A 12939-nucleotide genomic window follows, 5' to 3' on the forward strand; every position below is an offset into this window, starting at 1 on the left:
CTGCAAAGGGGTTAGAAACTTTTGGGGGAGCGAACTACTACCAATACAAGTTGAGGATCAAGAATGGCTCAAACAGCTTCCCTTTCGAATAGCATCTGACAGCTTAACTTGTCTGGGGAGAGTAATCACCAAGAAGTACAATGCTCTTTATAAGGCTAATTTCCCCACCCTGTTAAATAAGCTAGCAAGCAATATTCAATTCTGGAAAACACTCCCCATTTCTCTGTTGGGTGGAGTGAATGCTATTAAGATGATTTTTCTCCCTCAGCTACTTTATCTTTTTCAAAACCTGCCTATATACTGTACCTTACTAAATATTTTTTCAGTAAACTGGACTCTATCATTCTCCCCTTTGTATGGAACTATAAGTCTCATAGAATAAAAAACGACCATCGTTGCAAACATAAAGCCAATGGGGGGCTGACACTGCCTAATTTTATTTTATATTATTGGGCCACTGGGATACGCTCTATTGTACATTGGTTAGATGACAACCCATCACCCCATGATGGACTAGAGATGGAACGAGAGGATTGCCTAACATACTCTATTAGAGCGGTAATACTGTCACCCGTGCCAGTCAATAGAACTTGCTTTAAATATAATCCTATAATTTATGACTCAATTAGGATATGGAAACAACTATGGAAACATTTCAAGCTCAATACAGTGTCATTTCTCCCTCTGTTCTGGATGGGGCCTTTATTACCTGAATCAGTTTTTCAGATACCTTCAGATTAGGGACTATGTTAAAACACATCTTCCTAATTTTCAGAAGGCAAACCCAGACAAGCTAGAGTTTATTTAATCTGTTCCCTAACCCACGTTACATAATCTCACAGTTATATGAGTCACTACAAAGTATGTGCCTTCCCAAAATGGACAAGATAAAAGAAGAGTGGGAAAGAGAGACTGGGGCCTTGATACTTCCCAACGTGTGGGAGGAGAGTTTGGAGTACATCCATGAATGTTCCATTAACGCCCGACACTGCTTAATACAATTTAAAATCCTGCACAGACTTCATTATTCCAAGACGAAGTTGCATAAAATATTTCCTGAAGTCTCACCTTTGTGTGAGAAATGTGAGTCTATGGAGGCTACCTTATCACATAGTTACGCTCTTTGCCCCAAACTTCAAAACTATTGGTATGAAATATTTCAATTTTTTTCTGTGATTTTGGGGGTCCAATTTGAACCAGATCCTATTTTAATAATTCTGGGAACATCTGATGAGCTATGGAGACTAAATGTTGCACAGCAGCGTCTTCTGGCATATGGTTTTATAACGGCAAAAAAACTGATCTTACTTTACTGGAAAAAGAAAGAGGTGCCCTCCTTCAAGCACTGGTTGACTGACTTGACAGACACCTTACATTTGGAGAGAATTAGATTTATTCTGAAAGATAAACTAAGGGATTGTGTTTGTGGAATTATTATTTTTTATTTTCTGTAAAAAAAAAAAAAAAAAGAAAGAAAAAAAGAAAGAAAACGTAACTGTCGATTGTCAGTTTCACTGTTAACTGACTGGTTTCCCAATAAACATATTTGAAAGAAGAAACTTTTGGGGGAGCTTCTGACTTGAGGAAAATTTTATGGAAGCTCTCCACAAAGAGTCTTAGGGATCTTTATGGCACTTCCACAACACTGAGAGGAACCCTGAAGGGTCTTTGCTGTGTCCTCTGTGGTTCCTACACAAACCAGTTGGGTTTTCAGAGTGCAGGCAAGCAGAAAATGCCAACAATGCACCCAGTGCTGCATGTTAATGAGTGGTCTGTTTGTGCATTCCCTCTCCTTGGAAATCTTGTGACTAAGGGCTGCAGCCGCATGGCTTTTAGATCCACAGTTATTTGCCCTGTCCGGCTGCCAGCTACCCAGCATGCACTGCACTAATTACTGTCTCTGAATCAATCTTGTTTTCTCATTGGCTAGTACTGGGCCACGCCTCATCTTCCTGGCAGACCCCACATACACACTCACACACACTCACACACACACACAGTTCAAGAGACAAACGGGCCTTTATGTGGTTCCTTTAAAGAGCCGACAGCCTGGCTGTTCGCCTCCAGCTGCTCAGGGACACAACAGTGACTAGTGAGGTCGTCAGATCAGCCGCCTGTTCGCTCTGCACTGTCTTTGAATCTTCTTCAAATGCTTTGTGTTATGCTCACACACACACATACAGGCTCTGATCTTTTATGATATTAGTATTTATTCTCTTTTCTCTTTTCTCTTCACCTTTGTTGCCTTTATTGACATGTAAAACACATTGTGGCAAAGCTGGTTTAGGAAAAAAAGGGAAAAAAAAGAATACATTTCACTTGACATGACCTGACAAGCACAAAGAGACACTGAGACTTCTCACTGCTGTCAGTCTTTTCCTGGGTAACTCCCTGTTAAACAAATGTCAGGGAAAGAAGACACACATGGTTCATCCTGGTGTGTGGCCTGTTGAGTTTGGTTTTTTTTTGACAAGCAAAAATTGTGATTACAGTAGTGCAACTCGTGTTGCAGTGTGTAGATTTTAGTGGCGTGCAGCTGTGAGGACTGCAGATTGCAACAAACTGAAACTTCTCTCATGCCAAGCGTGAACTCCTTGTTAGGATTCCTTCAGTGTTCATATTCAGGAGGTTGTTCAGGAGCTGAATTATCCGCACGTATTCCGTGGATGAGGACCTGCTCACTATGTAGATACAAACAGATCATTCTAAGGTAACCCAAGATTCTTATTTACAGGTGATTATACACTACAGATAACATATTTATTATATTACATTTCTGCTAATATATCCCCCTAAATCCTACACACTGGACCTTTAAATCCTCTTCTTCACTTGCTTCAGTTTTTTACCACCACTGACTATCTATGTGCTTTCACTCACACAAAGTAAAGTCAGACACATCGTTGTGGACTCTCCTGTTGTTGAGCAGGAAGAGTCAAGCCCCTAGTCTCCCTTATCTTATCAAGCCCTACTTTTACTGCTGCTGCCATGGTGATGTCTACCTGGCAGCTGAGGCAGCGCTTCAGCATCCTGATCACTGTCAACATCCTGACAGTTTAGGTTGAGTGGTCAGCATGCACTGAAATGCTCAGCGGGCAGTTCTGATTGGTTGACAGGCAGCTGATTCAGGAACAGCTGGGGCTGTAGCTCAGCTGCTGCAAACTGATGAGGCAGCTACAGGTTTTGATTGAGAGGTCTAATTATGGGTTTTGGCAAAGTGGCTGACTCATTCGTTGTCATTTAAAATTTAAAGCAGAAACTTTTTCATATAAACACACTCAGCTTTTCTGTCTGACATTCAAAACACTCATGATTCTCCATCTTGTCTTTGCTGTGATCCTCCTCTGTCACATTGCTTGGCTGCACAGCACATTGACAGTGTGTTTAACTCATAGTGTCACCATTCATGTGTGGATACACAAATAATAGGGCCTCTCTGTTTACTTTGTGTCTGCTGACTCCATCAAAGACGGTCTTTATCAACTTGTATACACGGTCACATTACAGAGTTGGTACTTTATTCATTTTCTGTATTCATCAAAGAAAAGCAGAGATGTGTCTTTAGCTTTGTGTCTCGTCCAGTAACAAAGATGTATGCCCAGGGTAGCATTAACTGTCCATAGGAGCCTTGGGCAGAAATGAATAAACAAAACAAAATGACACAACAAAAACCTCTAGAAAAATGAACATACCTTAAAATCATGGTCTTAATATTTCTGACGCCTGAACAAACAACCTCAAGTGACTTGTTGTTACATTGGAAACTAGGGCTGTACTCGGCTGTACTCATGTCAATCGGATTTGTCTGTTCAATACAAATATTCAACTATTTGTTCTCTTTTTTCCATATAGAGTTTGAATAGGGCTCAGCAGGAACTTCAGAGTGACCGTGACATTCATGTGATATAGTATACAAGCCAAGTTAGCCCTCCAAGCTAATGCATGCTAACACACTGATGACCGGTGCGAAATGTGCAGCATAATTTTTTGACAACACTAGATATCAAACAAAATGCAGAGACTATGTCGTATTAAGTTGCTGTGAGCTGTAATTTCACTTTTGGGCAGAAGGCAGAAGATAACGTTATCTCAGAGCCTGACTGGGCAAAGCCTCTCCCTCTCTCCGGGCAGCCGCCTCCATCTCACTCAGACTTACCATGGGTCTGGATCCGCAGCTGCGAGCTGAGAGCAGAAAGCAAAGAGTTCTCACTCTCCAGCTAAATTTGGGGATCACAGTCCCCAAAAATACTGTATACTGACTGAACAAAAAAAAATAAAAATGCTGCTCAGATTGAAGGAATTTTAGATGATTGAGGGGGTCCCCGACTGATTCAAATCTTTTACTTTCAGGGGGCAGCCCTTTTAAAAACATGCCACTGTTCAATTGCACATGTTTGATGCATACTGAACATTCTAGTTAATATGCACTGTACATGAAAAAGAATCTCTCCAAGCATGAGGGACCTTCATCTTGCCTCCAGAGTCCATCATCTCAGAAAAGAATTAGAAAAGGATGAGATCTGTCTTCTAAGTCTGAATTATATGATGCATGGCCTGTGTGTTTTTGCTGACTCTGTGCTCTGCAGCTCCCTACTATCCAGTTAATGTGAAAATGAGGGCTGCAGCCTGTCGAGCAAAGAATAAATAATTCAGAATCTTATAGGAACTCCTGATCTTATGGAACAAAGTCTCAGGAGCTTGTGTGTATTGTCTGATTACCTGCTGACACGTGGTGCACTACTGCTTGCACTACCATTATTTTTCCATTAAGATGACAGCCAGACCCTGAATTATCTCATGGTATTCAACAATCTTTACAAGAAACATTTCATTCTGGGTTTTTTTTTTTTCTGTTTCAGCAAATCCAAAGAATGCACCTTTAATGCAGGTAAGAGGCTTTTACCCCACTCATGTTTTAATTAATTGTTTTTGTTGTAGTCACTGTCAGTGACTTCAGTTGGTGATCCTTCGAAAGAGCCCCTTTCTGTTTTTGTGGAGTAGATGATGTGTTTTACTGTACGGTGGATTTTAGATTTCAAGGAGCCACAATTCTCTCGCCTGTTTTTGTAGAGTCAAGTCAGGAAAACCTACTTTTTTAAAGCACTAAAACACTAAAAAAACAGGATTAGAAGAAAGAGGATGGAAGTCAGTGTGTGGATGAGTCTGTGTTTAAACGTAGACTCTGAGCTTTTGTAACTTTCAGTATATGCAGTGCTGTCATTTTCTAAAAAGAGACACGTGTCTCTGTGTCTCTGAAGCTTGACTTTTGTTTCTCTGTTCCTTTCCCTCAACGTAAACTTGCATCTCTTTTTTTCTTCCCTGTCTCTCTCCCTCCAGAGGACGGCTACGTGAGGATGTTCCTCCGAGGTCGTCCTGTCACCATGCACATCCCTGACCAGCAGAGGGAGAGCTACAGCCTCGACCAGAAGGTGGCCCTACCTGACCGCAAGCTTAAACTGCAGTGGGTGTATCCTTCAGACTGGCAGAGGGAAACTAAGAAATACACACAGAAACAGTTTTTTTGATGGATCAGGAGAGAGTGCATGAATGGATGAGAAATGAATGAATTATTATCTGTCTGTCTGTTAATCCTGTGTTTGTATCAGAGGACAGTGCACAGTGACTTTGAAAACCCCTGGGATAGACATTCACAGATGGATAGAAATATGAATAATTAACTCCATTAATGAAACAGTCATTTGGAAGGAAGTAAATCTAAAATATAATATTTGGGTCATTCAAGCTTTTCTTTTGAATATTACATGTTCTCATTTGCTGGTCCTGGTCATGTTCCCTAACTTAAGCGTGGACTAGGTATGGCTACCGTGGACGTGACTGCCGCTCCAACCTCTACCTGCTGCCCACAGGAGAGATTGTCTACTTCAATGCCTCTGTGGTGGTGCTGTACAACACCGAGGAGCAGCAGCAGAGACACTACCTGGGCCACAATGACGATGTTAAATGGTGAGAAGACAGCAGGCTTATAAGAGCTGTATTCCAGGGGTTTGACATATAACATAAGGTCAGGGTAGACTAACTTGCTGTCTGACTTCCTGCTTCACCTGGATTCTCCCATTTTCCCTGGTTCTTGTGTGCATGGACACATATCCTCTTTGATTAAAGCCTGTGCTGAAAAATAATTTACATAAGTACAGTGTTCAGCACACATGTAGAATAACACACAGGACACAGAAAGCAGCCGGATATGGAAACATTTGTTTAAACAGAGCAGTGACTCTGTATCTCCTGTGAGACGACTTTTCAACAACACATCAGCACTGTTGGAACATTTAAACGCTTCATGCAAGTCTTCTTTATCCATCTCATCTGTTATTCAGTCAAATCTGATACTCAAATATTTCACACGTTATTGACAGCTTCATGCAGCTCACTGTATTTATCATGTACGTGATTTTCGGTTTACTTAATGAGCACCAGATGACATTCTGAATGAGCTCTGTGACTGGAAACACTGGGATGTAAACAAACTGAATCCCCCCTGGGGCATGCTGGGAAAGCTACTCATCTGTACAGGTAACCAATTGTGTTCTCCTCTCCCACGGCGTCATATTAAGTACTCTTCTTGCTATAGACCAAATCGCTGTGATGTCATGCTAACCACAACAATTATTTACGGGTAGACAACTAGCAGCTGTTTTGCATTGCAGACAAATCAGCAAACTTGTTTATTACTGTTGTGATTTTCAGCCGTAACTGTAATGTTTAAAGATATATAGTTAAACCCATCAGACGTTTCCGCGACGCTTATTTTATGTGCCATGTTCCTTTGCTATTGTCTTTGATTAACCAAATCTACGGGCATGGAAGCTTAACAACGTCCTCCTGTGGAGGGGGCCCACAGCAAAATATACCACCTAAAAAAGTCTATCAGTTTAAGTGTACGCTATATTTGGAATATTTTAACCCCTTTATCTTACATTGAGGCAGCGGTAGATCAGTGTCACTGTTAAGTAAAATTACATTTTTTTTTGTTAATGGAGTCTGGTGGCTTGAGATAATGGCCTCAGTTCCCCCTCAGAAAAGGCAAGGGGAAATGGTGAAAATATTCTAAATAAAGTGTACACTTAAACTGATACTGATATTTTTCAGTGGGACTTTTTTTACGTGGCTAAAAATGAAACAATTGAGACAGCGTTTGCTCAGCACCGATTGATTTTATATATGTGATGCAGGAGTCTTGTATGCGGAAGTTATTTTAAACAAACATAGTGATTCAGTCTATGCAAAATAGTTGTGAGTAGAAGTAATCCCCAGTTGTAATATCATTTCAGTGTTCACATGAATCTGAATCAGCTGTTTAAATCTGCAGTGGAACGTCTCTCTGCGATTTCACAAAATTTTCCTATAAAAGCCAGGAGCATCATTAAAAAATTAAAATGAAGTAATTATTTATATTTGTTCTCCATAGCTTGAGTGTTCATCCTGACATGGTCACCATAGCAACAGGGCAAGTGGCTGGAAACTCTAAAGATGGAAAGGTACTGTGAAAACCATCATTCACATCCTCCTACTTAGTTTTACTGTTTTACTCACTGCTAAATTTTAATACAGCTGACTTTGAACAAGGCTAAAGAGAGGAAAAAATCCACAGTATTCAAATGCCAGTGGTTATAAATAGTAAAAGAAATCCTATTAAAGACTGTGCAGGAAGGGCTGTAGCATGAAGAGTAACTTTTATAGTTTTACATGAAACAAAACCTTTAAAATAAAGCAAAAAAAAAAAATAGAAAATCTGTTAAATTATTCTATCAGATCCTTTTTTTTTATCTTACTGCAGTTTTTTGTTTCCATCTATTAAATTGGTTTATCTGACACTGTTTCTTTGTCTGATTTAAACCCTGTTGCCTGTCTGTTCAGCTGCTGGCTCCTCATGTTCGTGTTTGGGACTCTGTGAGCCTCAACACGCTCCATGTGATCGGGATGGGAGTGTTTGACAGAGCGGTCACCTGTGTGGCTTTCTCTAAGTCGGTAAGCAGCTTCCAATCCTGTAGAGTTTACTGAGGCTTTGATGCTGTGCACAGTTCAATCAGGCACTGACTGGTGATCTACAAAAGAGTAAATGTTTATTAAGTTATACTAATAAATACATGTAACTGCCTTTTTGCTCTATAAAAATCTTACTCCTTGTTTTGCTCTCAGAATGGCGGCAACTTCCTCTGCGCTGTGGACGACGCCAATGATCACATCCTGTCAGTCTGGAACTGGCAGAAGGAGAAGCAACTTGCTGATGTCAAGGTACCCCAAGCTTTTACCTTTGACCTCCTGATCCTGATCCCAATGATAAAGCTGCAACATTATTGAGCTCCTGGTTCGAAACTTTAAAGGACGGTTCTCTCTTTTTATTTATTTTTTTGTTTTCATATCATTTTGTAGATTTCCAGTAGTGTTTCTGATGTATTGAAATCTGAAAATTCAAATTTTGGTCAAAGTATATATGTTTTAGCATCCAAATGCTATTTTCTCAAGCCCTGATGTTGATTTTTTTTTTTAGATTTTTCTTGTTTTAGGAGGCTAAAATACATTTTGCACCTGCTTCTGCTCAAAGCCACCAGACTCCTGACAGAAACAGTAATTTTACCTCACAGAATACGAGGAGTTACTGCTTATCACTGATCACTTAGTTAGTTTATGATATTGTGTGACTTTCATAACCACACTAATGTGGTGTCCGCAGCAGTAGGCTACTTGATGACCTCAGAATGGTACTTGATGACTTCAGAATGGTACTTGATGACCTCAGAATGGTACTTGATGACTTCAGAATGGTACTTGATGACCTCAGAATTGTACTTGATGACCTCAGAATGGTACTTGATGACTTCAGAATGGTACTTGATGACCTCAGAATGGTACTTGATGACTTCAGAATGGTACTTGATGACCTCAGAATTGTACTTGATGACCTCGGAATTGTACCTCAGAATGGTACTTGATGACCTCAGAATTGTCCTTGATGACCTCAGAATGGTACTTGATGACCTCAGAATTGTCCTTGATGACCTCAGAATGGTACATGATGACCTCAGAATGGTACTTGATGACCTCAGAATTGTACTTGATGACTTCAGAATGGTACTTGATGACCTCAGAATGGTACTTGATGATCTCAGAATGGTAGTTGATGACTTCAGAATGGTACTTGATGACCTCAGAATGGTACTTGATGACCTCAGAATGGGACTTGGTGACCTCAGAATGGTACCTCAGAATGTTACTTGATGACTTTAGAATGGTACTTGATGACCTCAGAATGGTACCTCAGAATTGTCCTTGATGACCTCAGAATGGTAGTTGATGACTTCAGAATGGTACTTGATGACCTCAGAATGGTAGGTGATGACTTCAGAATGGTACTTGATGACCTCAGAATGGTACTTGATGACCTCAGAATGGTACTTGGTGACCTCAGAATGGTACCTCAGAATGGTACATGATGACTTCAGAATGGTAGTTGATGACTTCAGAATGGTACTTGATGACCTCAGAATGGTAGGTGATGACTTCAAAATGGTACTTGATGACCTCAGAATGGTACTTGATGACCTCAGAATGGTACTTGGTGACCTCAGAATGGTACCTCAGAATGGTACTTGATGACCTCAGAATGGTACCTCAGAATTGTCCTTGATGACCTCAGAATGGTAGTTGATGACTTCAGAATGGTACTTGATGACCTCAGAATGGTACTTGATGACTTCAGAATGGTACTTGGTGACCTCAGAATGGTACCTCAGAATGTTACTTGATGACTTCAGAATGGTACATGATGACTTCAGAATGGTACTTGATGACCTCAGAATGGTACTTGATGACCTCAGAATATTACATGATGACTTCAGAGTGGTACATGATGACTTCAGAATGGTACTTGATGACTTTAGAATGGTACTTGATGACCTCAGAATGGTACTTGATGACTTCAGAATGGTACTTGATGACTTCAGAATGGTAACTCAGAATTGTCCTTGATGACTTCAGAGTGGTAGTTGATGACTTCAGAATAGTACTTGATGACTTTAGAATGGTACTTGATGACCTCAGAATGGTACTTGATGACTTCAGAATGGTACCTCAGAATTGTCCTTGATGACTTCAGAATGGTAGTCGATGACTTCAGAATGGTACTTGATGACCTCAGAATGGTACTTGATGACCTCAGAATGGTACTTGGTGATCTCAGAATGGTACATGATGACTTCAGAATGGTACTTGATGACCTCAGAATGGTACTTGATGACTTCAGAATGGTACATGATGACCTCAAAATGGTACTTGATGACTTCAGAATGGTACATGATGACTTCAGAATGGTACTTGATGACTTCAGAATGGTACTTGATGACTTCAGAATGGTACATGATGACTTCAGAATAGTAATTGGTGACCTTAGAATGGTACTTGATGACCTCAGAATGGTAGTTGATGACTTCAGAATGGTACTTGATGACCTCATAATGGTACTTGATGACCTCAGAATGGTACTTGGTGACCTCAGAATGTTACATGATGACCTCAGAGTGGTACATGATGACTTCAGAATGGTACTTGATGACCTCGGAATGGTACTTGATGACCTCGGAATGGTACTTGGTGATCTCAGAATGGTACATGATGACCTCAAAATGGTACTTGATGACTTCAGAATGGTACATGATGACTTCAGAATGGTACTTGATGACTTCAGAATGGTACTTGATGACCTCAAAATGGTACTTGATGACTTCAGAATGGTACATGATGACTTCAGAATAGTAATTGGTGACCTTAGAATGGTACTTGATGACCTCAGAATGGTAGTTGATGACTTCAGAATGGTACTTGATGACCTCATAATGGTACTTGATGACCTCAGAATGGTACTTGGTGACCTCAGAATGTTACATGATGACCTCAGAGTGGTACATGATGACTTCAGAATGGTACTTGATGACCTCGGAATGGTACTTGATGACCTCGGAATGGTACTTGATGACCTCAGAATGGTACTTGATGACTTCAGAATGGTACTTGATGACTTCAGAATAGTAATTGGTGACCTTAGAATGGTACATGATGACTTCAGAATGGTACTTGATGACCTCAGAATGGTACTTGATGACTTCAGAATGGTACATGATGACTTCAGAATAGTAATTGGTGACCTTAGAATGGTACTTGATGACTTCAGAATGGTACTTGATGACCTCAGAATGGTAGTTGATGACTTCAGAATGGTACTTGATGACCTCAAAATGGTACTTAGTGACCTCAGAATGGTACTTGATGACCTCAGAATTATACTTGATGACTTCAGAATGGTACATGATGACTTCAGAATAGTAATTGGTGACCTTAGAATGGTACTTGATGACTTCAGAATGGTACTTGATGACCTCAGAATGGTAGTTGATGACTTCAGAATGGTACTTGATGACCTCAAAATGGTACTTAGTGACCTCAGAATGGTACTTGATGACCTCAGAATTGTACTTGATGACTTCAGAATGGTACATGATGACTTCAGAATAGTAATTGGTGACCTTAGAATGGTACTTGATGACCTCAAAATGGTACTTGGTGACCTCAGAATGGTACTTGATGACCTCAGAATTGTACTTGATGACTTCAGAATGGTACATGATGACTTCAGAATAGTAATTGGTGACCTTAGAATGGTACTTGATGACCTCAGAATGGTACTTGATGACTTCAGAATGGTACTTGATGACCTCATGATGATACTTGATGACCTCAGAATGTTACATGATGACCTCAGAGTGGTACATGATGACTTCAGAATGGTACATGATGACTTCAGAATGGTACTTGATGACTTCAGAATGGTACTTGATGACCTCTGAATGGTATTTGATGACTTCAGAGTGGTAGTTGATGACTTCAGAATGGTACTTGATGACCTCAGAATGGTAGTTGATGACCTCAGAATTGTACTTGATGACCTCAGAATTGTACCTCAGAATGGTACTTGATGACCTCAGAATGGTACATGATGACCTCAGAATGGTACTTGATGACCTCAAAATGGTACTTGATGACCTCAGAATTGTACTTGATGACCTCAGAATGGTACTTGATGACCTCAGAATGGTACTTGATGACCTCAGAATTGTACCTCAGAATGGTACTTGATGACCTCAGAATGGTACTTGATGACCTCAGAATTGTACTTGATGACCTCAGAATGCTACTTGATGACCTCAGAATTGTACTTGATGACCTCAGAATTGTACCTCAGAATGGTACTTGATGACCTCAGAATGGTACATGATGACCTCAGAATGGTACTTGATGACCTCAGAATGGTACTTGATGACCTCAGAATTGTACTTGATGACCTCAGAATGGTACTTGATGACCTCAGAATGGTACTTGATGACCTCAGAATGGTACATGATGACTTCAGAATGGTACTTGGTGATCTCAAAATGGTACTTGATGACCTCAGAATGGTACTTGATGACCTCAGAATGGTACCTCAGAATTGTCCTTGATGACTTCAGAATGGTAGTTGATGACTTCAGAATGGTACTTGATGACCTCAGAATGGTACTTGATGACCTCAGAATGGTACTTGGTGACCTCAGAATGGTACCTCAGAATGTTACTTGATGACTTTAGAATGGTACTTGATGACCTCAGAATGGTACTTGATGACTTCAGAATGGTACTTGATGACCTCGGAATGGTACTTGATGACCTCGGAATGGTACTTGATGATCTCAGAATGGTACTTGATGACTTCAGAATGGTACTTGATGACTTCAGAATTGTACTTGATGACCTCAGAATGTTACATGATAACTTCAGAATGGTACTTGATGACCTCAGAATGGTACTTGATGACTTCAGAATGGTACCTCAGAATTGTACTTGATGACTTCAGACTGGTAGTTGATGACTTCAGAATGGTACTTGATG

At 40.3% G+C, this 12939-nt stretch overlaps 1 protein-coding gene across 4 annotated transcripts in view; it reads left to right on the plus strand.

Annotated features, from left to right (window-relative positions):
* The window catches only part of eml2 (EMAP like 2), a 48905-nt gene that overhangs the window by 26584 nt on the left and 9382 nt on the right, over positions 1–12939 (plus strand). For all 4 annotated transcript variants that reach the window (XM_033631519.2, XM_033631518.2, XM_033631521.2 and 1 more), the window contains 6 exons: positions 4860–4888; positions 5338–5467; positions 5815–5964; positions 7430–7499; positions 7879–7989; positions 8161–8256. In XM_033631519.2, the coding sequence (XP_033487410.1) occupies positions 4860–4888; positions 5338–5467; positions 5815–5964; positions 7430–7499; positions 7879–7989; positions 8161–8256 (586 nt within the window). The remainder of the gene's footprint in view (positions 1–4859; positions 4889–5337; positions 5468–5814; positions 5965–7429; positions 7500–7878; positions 7990–8160; positions 8257–12939) is intronic.

This window comes from Epinephelus lanceolatus, chromosome 4 (genome assembly GCF_041903045.1).
Source record: "Epinephelus lanceolatus isolate andai-2023 chromosome 4, ASM4190304v1, whole genome shotgun sequence".
Classification (NCBI taxonomy): Eukaryota; Metazoa; Chordata; class Actinopteri; order Perciformes; family Serranidae; genus Epinephelus; species Epinephelus lanceolatus.